This window comes from Balaenoptera borealis (assembly GCF_965194805.1).
Source record: "Balaenoptera borealis genome assembly, chromosome: 15".
In the NCBI taxonomy this organism is placed as follows: domain Eukaryota; kingdom Metazoa; phylum Chordata; class Mammalia; order Artiodactyla; family Balaenopteridae; genus Balaenoptera; species Balaenoptera borealis.
In genome coordinates this window covers 84,116,738-84,127,273 of record NC_138871.1, presented here as the reverse complement: position 1 = coordinate 84,127,273, position 10,536 = coordinate 84,116,738, and the positions used below count along the sequence as shown (strand labels likewise).

Sequence of the window (10,536 nt, the reverse complement as noted above, 5' to 3'; positions counted from 1 at the left end):
ACAATATAGGGAAACTGACATCTTATCCCAGGGGAGGAGCGGTGAGTCAGTAGCAGTGTCAACAGAGACTGAGAAGCTCAGAAATGACTTGCTTTCATCGGATTTTTAAAACATGTTATTTAAAGTATGTTTCAATAAGGTAATATAGTGTCCAAGTTTCTCTATTTTACCACCCAAATCCTGTAAGAATAGATTAACAGCAGCAGCATAACTTCTTAAATTGTGGTTTGGCAACCTAGAGTATTTCTTCTTGAGGATCTGCACATAAACTGGGATAAAGGAGCTCCTTCAGAGCCAGAATGGTGTAACTCTAGCATAGGTTAGTTTTAAAAACACTAACCTTTATTTTAGATTTATTGGTATACTTATCCTTTAGTTAGCTCCAGAGCATTTTAAACTTTCAGACAGATTTTTTAAAATGTTGCTTCTAGATAGCATTTTTTTAATTTTTTCAAAAATGCACTATACAGTAATCCTCAACAGTAATCCTGGCATCAGTTTTCCTTCTACTTTGTCTCACTATTCCCACAAAAGTAAAAAAATCCAACTAAGAAAATCCCAGTATTCACTACTTCTTAGTTCTCAAAAGGAGGTATTTATGGCTCTAGGAGAAATCAAGGTGTGACGAAATAAGCAACTTTTGGTCTTAAATTTATCTTGGAAGTTTTGGAGCCTCAAGAAAAAGAGAAGCTGGCACAAAATCAGGCTGTTAAACCAAGTCAATGTCATATTTAATGAGTGTTGGGAAGAGAGCATTTGGATGGGTGTATGCACTCATGTATGTACATGAAACCAGCAACAGGGTATAAAGCAAATTCTTACCCAAGGTCAGAATTTTTTATTAAGCACATTTCCATTAGTTGAACAAACAACCTTATAAATCCTTATGTCAAACCATATAATGTGAAGACTCTTCATGGAGAGATTTTTTTCGCCCCTTAGGATATCTTTTTCCCCCCAAAAAAACTTCACATTAATTTTCCTCGTATAGTTGCATCACACCATGATTCTCCATATTCTTTAATATATACAGCATTCAAAATTTAAACTTTTGCCATTTTTACTCAAATATTTCAATTACTCATGTGTAAACTTCAAATTATTTCACCTTAATAAAGTTTATTAAAAATATATATATATATATATACTCTCCAATTCAGAATAATATGATAGAGCCTCCCATAGTGTAACAAAATCTTTATATAAAATATTAATTCAGTCTCCTTTTAACAAGTCTAATGAATGGAAATATTTATTCTATATAAATTTTATATATTTTTCATTTTTTAATCTTACTTAAAAAAAAAAAAAAAAGAAAGAGCTGTGTCCCCAAACCAGAACATATCTGCAAGGGAAATGGCATGCATATCTAGTTTTAGCACAGACAGCATGAAAGAGTGCAGCCTGGATAATGTAATAACAAGATTCAGTTTCAATACATCAGTAGCCAAAGGCCACTCTTCAATTTCCACAATAGTATCTATAATTGGGGATCTAACTCTTTAAACACCCTACACTGACCCCAGAAGGAATCAATGAAGAATGTCTACTTCCTTCATAGAAATATTAGATGATGTATTTCAATATCACACCAAACTCTGTGTATGCGTATGTATATAAAGAAAGACTGATAAAAGACTACGTAATTTTTTTTAACTTGATTCTTACTGATGTACACTGTAGCAGTATAAAACATACACTTTTCTGGGATAATGAGAAATAAAGCAGGAATAGTCCTGCATAAACTGTAACTTTAACAGCATTTAAAAAAATAAAAATCAAGTTAAGTGCCTTTGAGGCAACTTCTTCCCAGTCACCAGTTTTCTTAACCCAATACTGAAATATTGCCATACACAGTTGTGTGTTTAAGGGATCACATTTAAATATTTAAAATATATCTACAGTATGTCCTAGTTTTCTTTGTATTTGAGATAATTTTTGAATCTTGAGTGTGAAAATGTAAAAATAGTCACAAATATCTTTATCAGAAATAAAAACATACCTAGGGTAGCCAGGAAATTAAAAGAAAACATTTCATAGTCACACACTAATACTGAGGTCTGTAAAAAGGGTTGGATGAATAATAGATATACATAAAAGATATATTAGTTCCAATACTATCCATTACTGTTTCTATCACCAATACTTAAAAAAAAAAATTCTCTTATACAATCAAAATAGGCTGACATTGTTAACTATTATGTGTAAAAATAGTGCACTATTTTTCTTCTGCAAAGCAAATTTGCATCCTAAGAGCTGGTAAACACTTGTTCTTTTTTTTTTTTTTTAATACAGAAAAGGGTGGAGATTTTGAAAAAAATTAAATTAAGGCATTCAAAACGGGTAAAGTTGCCTATTATGAAGCATTAGGAAACTGACATAATTAACTTCAAACTTCTTGTTACAGTAATTGCTTAAACATGAACATGCAGCTTCCATCAGGTACACACAAATGAGTGATATAAACTCCAACATTATGGCTTTATACAAATGCATAGTTGCAACTGCAGTAAGTAATGATATCTGATTAATGTTTATAAAAAAATAAAGTGGGAAGTTAAAAAAACCCTCTTGCAGTATTACAGTACTATATAGATGTATGTGTGTGTGTGTGTGTGTGTGTGCACGCATGTGTATATATACATCTACACACACACACACACACACATACACAGTATAATGGTCACTTCTTAAAGATGCAGTCTATATCACTGTAGTGGAATCCATTCCCAGATTCTTCTGGCAAATGTGCTGGTGAAATCTCTCTGCTGAAGCTGAAAAGATGATTTCTTTAACTCTTCTCAGTCCTTTTATGCAATGTAGTGTGAGTGATGCTGAGAGAGCTTTATGGAACAAGTTTGGAAGAGTTGCACATGATCCTCTTACTCTATTAACCAATCACTGTTGGTTCAACTTGTTGCTCCAAAGGAGCCCAGAAAAATCTATCCAACATTTAGAATTTATATTGCAGGAATAAAGGGAACATATATGTGTGTGTCGGTCTCTCAGGAAAATATAGCTTTTTAATAAATTTTGGGCCATCATATTTCAGTCTTGTTTCAACTGTAAGAATATGATCACCTTGAATAATGACTGCATTCACAGAAGGCAGTTAGCTGGAAAGAAAAGGAAAATAAAGTTAGTTGATACAGTGAAATAATTTAAGAGATTGTTATCAGTTCTTTGAAAAGGCATTCCATTTACATCAAACAATATAGTCTTCCAACTACTATACTTTTAACACCTGAATCATGCATAAAACATATTTACTGTATTACTTTTCTTATTTTTTAGGTACATGCAATTATATTCTTCCTCATATTTTCTCACACTGGCCACAAACATGACACACAAGTTTTAATATGGTTAACTGAATATTAGGGTGAGACAATATGTCACTGAATAATTCAAGTGAATGTCAAGTTTGACTTGGGGTTTAACTGTTAGCTGCCTCATGTAGCTGAAAGAAGAGTGCACTTATGGACCAGGTTCTACTTGACTGTTTGACCCTATGCCACATTTTTTAAATCTATGAAATGGGAACAAACACGTTGTAGTAAATATATGTAAAAAATACTCTGTAAATCCTGGTTATAAACAGATCCCAATAATGTGTGATTTAAGTATGTATTTTGCAACATGTTGCTTAGGTTAAGATAGACATTACTTCTTTTAAATTCATTCCATATAAAAGGTTTAACTCACGAGTTTCAATTTTCATTCAAATCTCTGTTAGCCACTATTAACCAAACCACATTTTCTAAAAGCACAAGAGCTTTCACAGCATATACCATTAGCATTCCTCAGCAAGAGTAACATTAAATTTTCAAAAAGTAAACATTTCACATCACAAAAAAAGCCAGATCAGAAACAGCTAGTTCACAGCATTTATTAGACTTACAAAGTTTTTATGGTTTTAATTCTTGCAAGTTAGAAAGAAGGAAAGAGGAGGGAAGGAGAGAGGGGTGGAGGGAGAAAGGAATCCCATGCTATGTTCACAAACTAATACAGTTGTAGGAACTTGAAAACACTGTAAATTTTACTTCTCTGCATATGGCTTCTTTGGAATGAACAGAAAGTACCAGAATTAGCTCCATTTGTTATTTCTACGTTTCATTCCTAAGATAAAAAATTACAATTCCAACTGCATTGAAAATATATAGCCAATAAAGAATCTGAACATAGCATTTCACTTTTATACTTAACATGGAAATTTCAGTTAGAAACTTGTCTGAAAACTACTTTTCAAATAAGTACTATCAAAAATAACTTAATAAAATTTCAAACTGGTCAAAAATAATGAAAACCCAAAGTGCAAACCACATGCACTACTTGGAAATACTAGAACAACTCATCTCTCATGTTTCGATTTACCCCATTTACTTCTTCAGAAATCAAAAACATCGTCATCATCACCACCATCAACGTCATCAAATGACCAATCCCAGTCTTTAAATGCCAAATCAAGCAATCTGCAACAGGAGGTTTGCAAATTTATACTCTAACACTCTTTAGAAACGACAGTTTAATATGCTATGATCAAAAAATCACACTTTGTGCTGTAAGCATTTTAACTTTCCCTTCATTGATAACAACATGTTTAAAATTAAGACGGAAGCACACAGGGAAATCTTCTTTCTCTTTACATGCAAATGCATATAATCATGTTGACCAGGTATGCTTTCCAAACTACCAGAGAACTGAGGACAGAGATAATGTTTAGGGGTAAGACACAATCTTCTTTCCACTGGGCCCACATGAAGACGTAACCACCCTGATGCCCAGTTTGATTTAAGAACTGAAAGCTCAGTATGTGTCAATGTTCCCTTCACAAAAGTGCCCAGTTAGCTCACATGTTCGCAGAATTGTACCATAAGCCCTAGTATGAAAGGTGAGTAATATTAAGAATGTAGCTTTCTCAATTCCAGCAGGACCCTACTTTTTCAACAGGTCACCAAAAGTTAAGCCTTCCATAAAAAAACTACAGATAAAGGGAAAAACACAGGTAGATAAGCAGCATTAGCAACTTATCTTGGCCAAATAAACTGGACTTAGAACAGGGGTATATGTGGTCTTTTCTTTCCAACCCAACCCAACCATCTAATAGTGCAATCATTTTTATTTTTAAAAATAGGAGTAACTTTCTCATTGTTTATAACTGTGACGTTCATGAATACATTTGTGCCAAGAACCCATCTATGGTCACTATGTCAGTGGTTCTTAAACTTTAGTGTGTATGATTTACCCAGTGCTGTGTATAATGCATATTCCCAGGCTTCATCTCAAGAGATCCTGATCTAGTTAAACCGGGGGTGGGGGGGTGGGGGAAGTATTTGCATTTTAAGATGAATTCTGAGATGAATTCTGATGCAGCTGGTTGACTTTGAGAATCATTGACAGAGTAGGTTGATGGATGATTACCCGACTCAAATTACTCCAATATGTGCTAAACGCAGAATATTTGATTAATAAGCACACAAACTTAGATATAGTTATTTATTCACTTAAAATATATCACAGCCTAGTATATACTCATACTCATTTTTTTAGGCTTACATGTAAAGTAACTTATAGCTATGGTTTCAACTCTACTACTTGGGAGACTGAGATCAGTAAGCCTTCCTGGGTATCCAAGCCCCCGTTTTAGCATACTTTATGAAAAATCTGCATTTCATATCCTTCCGAAACCTTTGAAGAACGTGTGGAGTGTGTGCCCATGTCGCAATCTTCAAATTTTAAAAGTCTCATCACTAGGCTATCGGTGTAATGCACGACAAGACTTCCCTTAAAACCTCTCCCTCCTCCCCTCCCACTCAGTCATCTAATTCTTGTCATTTCAATTTAAGAATCTTTCTTTAGAGTACTGCGGCGGCGGCTCGGGGGCCGGGGCCTTTTGTTTGGGGCGGCGGGGGCCCCGGAGCGGCGAGGCCTGCGGCTTCCCCTGCTCGCTCGGTCCCGGCCGCCCCTCGCGGGGGTGGGGGGCCGACCCCTGGGCCGGGGCCTCGTCTCAGGCGCCCCCGCCCCGAGGGGAGGAAGTGGCCCTGCCACCGCCGGAGTCGCCGCCACAGCCCTCTGCGCTCCGGACCGAGGCCGCCTCTTGCCCCTCGGGCCGACACCATGAAGATCAAGGATGCCAAGACACCCTCTTTCCCATGGTTTGTCATGGACATCGGGGGAACTCTGGTAAAGCGCTCATATTTTGAACCTATCGATATCACAGCAGAGGAAGAAGAAGAAGCTGAGAGCTTAAAAAGTATCCGGAAATACGTGACTCCTAATGTAGCCTATGGATCCACTGGTATTCGGGATGCACACCTTGAACTGAAAGACTTAACACTTTTTGGCTGGAGAAGGAACTTGCACTTTATCAGATTTCCAACCCAGGACCTGCCTACTTTTATCCAAAGGGGAAGAGAGGAAAACTTCTCAACATTACACACGGTGCTATGTGCTACAGGAGGTGGTGGTGACAAGTCTGAAAACGATTTTCACACAGTTGGAAAGCTCCACCTGCACAAACTGGATGAAGCTGACTGCCTTGTAAAGGGCTTGCTGTATATAGATCCTGTCAGTTTCAATGGACAAGCAGAGTGCTATTATTTTGCTAATGCCTCAGAACCTGAGAGATGCCAAAAGATGCCTTTCAACCTGGCTGACCCCTACCCGCTGCTGGTAGTAAACACTGGTTCTGGAGTCAGTATTTTAGCAGTCCATTCCAAAGACAACTAGGAACGAGCAACTGGGACAAGCCTTGGAGGGGGCACCTTTCTGGGTTTATGTAGTTTATTGACTGGCTGTGAAAGTTTTGAAGAGGCTCTTGAAATGGCATCCAAAGGTGACAGCACAAAGCTGACAAGCTGGTCCGTGATATTTACAGAAGAGATTATGAAAGATTTGGTCTGCCTGGTTGGGCTGTAGCATCTAGTTTTGGGAATATGATTTATAAGGAGAAGCGAGAATATGTTAGTAAACAACATCTAGCAAGAGCTACATTAGTTACTATCACCAATAACATTGGTTCTGTGGCACGAATGTGGGCTGTTAATGAGAAAATAAACAGAGTTGTCTTTGTTGGAAACTTTACGTGTCAATACTCTCTCGATGAAACTTTTGGCATATGCACTGGATTACTGTCAAAAGGTCAACTGAAAGCACTGTTTCTAGAGCATGAGGGGTATTCTGGAGCAGTTGGTACACTTCTTGGGCTGCCAAATTTCAGCTAAGCATCGGGTTTCTCTCTGTTAATAAATGTCATTCGAGAGGAAATGAAGACCAGAGGTGTTATTACTGCATTATTTGTCACTGGGAACCAAAGGATAAAAGAGTAGCACTATTCCTGTTGATTTTTAAGTGTCAGAATGGTTAGCTGCTCTATGTTGCCATATTAAAAAGAGAGCTTCACTAATGTGAAGTATTTCTAAGTGAAATGCTTTCCCTTCTGTATATAGCCAGTGTTAAATCCTTAAATGCAATACAGCCTCTGATGATTGAGCCTCCTCTGAAAAAGATCTTCTGTTTATTTTATTTTATGTAGCCAACATTGGAGTACTGTATGTTCAAACATGAATCTTAAAGTCTCAGAAATGTTTAGCTCATGAAAAGAACTGATTCTGAGTATTTGTTACAAGTCTGTTCTATGTGTGCTTTGGTTACTAGTAAGTGGACAGTAACACACCCTGCATCGAAACTTACTGAAATGGCAATCAGAGATAATCATCTTTATGTGATTTTAGAAATGTTAAAGCAATATTAATTATCCATTACTGTTGTTTTCCAAACATATCTTCTCCCAAAAAGCATGTTTATGTGATCTTTCCCCAGAAGTATAACCTTTTTCAAATGTCATAATTTAATTGAAATACTATTGTTAAACATTAGTCTGAATTTTAAAATGAATCCTAGAAAATGCACATAATTGGTGATACTGCATTTTTTGTATTTTAAGTTTATCAGATAGTACATTTTAAAATGTTTTTTAATTGGAGGCTTAATTACTTATTTGAAAGTCCGTTCAGTGAGGTCCCAGGACTATTTGAATGGAGTATGGTTTATGTGTAGGGTTATTGGTAGGGTTCTGTGCTCTTCTCTCTATACCACATTTATCTTAGGCCCAAAGTTAGCCATTTCTGTTTAATTAGGTCTGAACCATCAAAGCTAAAGACTGTCTTCTACTGTGAACAGCAACAAAATCATTTATTCTAAATGGATGTTATGGAAATTTAAAAGATGAGTTGTTTTGAAACTATGGGAATCTGAGGCTGTATTGCAGAATTATAAAAGGATCAATGTTTCATACATTCTGGTAATAAAAGCATTAATAGTTCCCCCCCCCCCCCCAAAAAAGAATCTTTCTTTAACTTGGTTTCTTCTCTCCATTTTCACTGTCAATACTTTAGTTCAGGATCTCATTAAGTCAAAACATACTCATCTCTTGTTGAAAGCCTTCTATCAGAACAAAATCAAAACTCCTATAGCATAGTGAACATGGTCCTTTTCAATCTGGCTCAGAGCTTTCTCTCCAGTGTCATCTTCTACCACTTCCTGTTATTACCCTCTCCCCACCCTAACCCAATACAACATTACAAACACATAGGTAATTCTGACAACTAGTGCCTCTACACATAACATTTTGCCTAAAGCTGTCTTTTACCTTATTTCTTTGCCTGGGAAGTTACTTATCCGCCATTTTTTTGAGACTGTTCTTGATGTTTTAATGGCAGAATTCTCTATGCTTTCCTTTGTTCTCCCATAACACTTGTTCATGCCTCCATAATAAACAACATGTTAAACAGTATTGTAATTATCTGTTTGATTGTCTATGCTCATCCATTAATTGATCAATGGGTATACACTTCAGGCCTGTAAAACTTATTGCCAAAGACTGCTTCAGAAGGGTTTTAGTTTTGAGTTCTACTAGCATTTAGTTTTGAGTTCTACTTAGCAGCACATGACTGGGCTTGTTTCTTTACATCTTACCAATACTAAGTTTCTTAATCCTTACTACTTTGGCAGGTGAGAATAGTTTTACAATATAGTTTTAATTTTAATTTCTTTGCTTAGTAATCAGGTTGATCACTTTTTCATATTCATGGTAATGCCTATATGTTCCTCACTAATTTTTATATTGGGAAGAGTCAATTCCCTTTTTCTAAATGACTTATATAAGAACTCCATGCACAAAGATACTAACCCATCTTTCGCAGATGTATTGTAAAATATGTGGTGTTTTTAAATCTACAAGGCTTTAATTTTTGGTTAGTCAATCTTTTTATTTTCTTTCTTTGCTTTTATTATTAGGAAGTTCTTCTCTAATCCAAGATCAGATACATATTCCCCTATTTCCTTCTACTTCATTTATGGATTTATTTTTGACACCAAGTTGTATATAACTTTATTATATTTTTTCCCAATTAGTCTATTAATGTGCTAATATTTAGAACTGGAAAAAATAAAGATGAGATAATGACAAAATAATAGCTCCCCCCACCCTTAAGTTTTAACTGTACTGGCAATGCTTTATTTCTTAAAAACTGAATAAACTAGTATTGGTTGCATTTTTGCTTTATACTTTTCTATGTGGCTTAAATAATTTTTAAAAATCTTTAAAGAAAAAGATAATTAAAGAGAAATGCCCTCAGCAGGGACCAGTATTTTGTGTCTTGCACTGGAACAAATTAAGATCTCTCCAAACTGTCTTCATCAAAAGTAGGCATTTTATTCACAAATTTCTTACTTTTCCAGCATAGTATTTTAACTCAAAATTACCGAGGAAACATTCTTCTAGAATAGCATTTCTATACGTTGCTTTATAAACTGTCAATTAATTCAAGTCTACTTGAATCACTGTGAGGCAGTGAAGTATTACAGTTGAGAATGCAGGATCTGGAACTAGACTATCTGGATCTAAACTCATGGCTCTGCTACTTATTAGCTGTGTGACCTTGGGCACACAATGTTTCTGTGCCTTAGTTTCCTCATCTGTAAAATATAGACATAAATAGCTAAATCACAGGGTGGTTATGAGAATGAATGGGTTAGTACAGTTAAAGCTCTCAGAAGAGTGCCTAGCATATTATAATATGCCCTCAAAAATTATTTTATATAATAAAATTGTTATTTTATATAATAATAGTAGCTAACATTTATTACTTTAAAGCACTTCACTACAGAAAAAGGGAAGTGCTGCAAAGAGAGGTAAAAGGAGAATCAGAACAAAGAACGTCACAGAAGCCAAAGGAAAAAAATATAATGATGCAGTTGTTAACGAAGGAATAAAAAAAAAAAGATCAGATGAATATTTATGGGTACTATGTTTTAGTGTGTATAGAAATATATATATTTGATGATGTCTAATGAAGCCAAACATTTGTTTTAAGAAAGACAGCATGTGAGTTAGTTCAACTAAAGCTAGACTGACTAGTGCTAAGACTAATATTAAATAAACACAAATGAAGAGCTAGATATTAAATTACTGGTGATATACACCAGAAATTCTGTTCCTAGGTTTTCTTGGATAATCGTTTAAAGCTCTACCTG

The 10,536-nt window shown here is 35.5% G+C and overlaps 1 protein-coding gene and 1 pseudogene across 3 annotated transcripts in view; one reads left to right on the top strand and one right to left on the bottom strand.

The window, feature by feature from the left end:
• Positions 1 to 823: 823 nt before the first annotated feature.
• Positions 824 to 10,536, bottom strand: part of ROCK2 (Rho associated coiled-coil containing protein kinase 2) — a 140,552-nt gene continuing 130,839 nt past the window's right edge. For both annotated transcript variants that reach the window (XM_082357501.1, XM_082357502.1), the window contains 2 exons: positions 4,375 to 4,472; positions 824 to 3,116 (listed from right to left, as the gene is read on the bottom strand). In XM_082357501.1, coding sequence (XP_082213627.1) covers positions 4,388 to 4,472 — 85 coding nt within the window. In that variant the 3' untranslated portion in view covers positions 824 to 3,116; positions 4,375 to 4,387. The remainder of the gene's footprint in view (positions 3,117 to 4,374; positions 4,473 to 10,536) is intronic.
• On the top strand, positions 4,479 to 10,265 carry LOC309612159 (pantothenate kinase 3 pseudogene; annotated as a pseudogene). Its single transcript has one exon. The product of its transcript is annotated as a pantothenate kinase 3 pseudogene (transcript).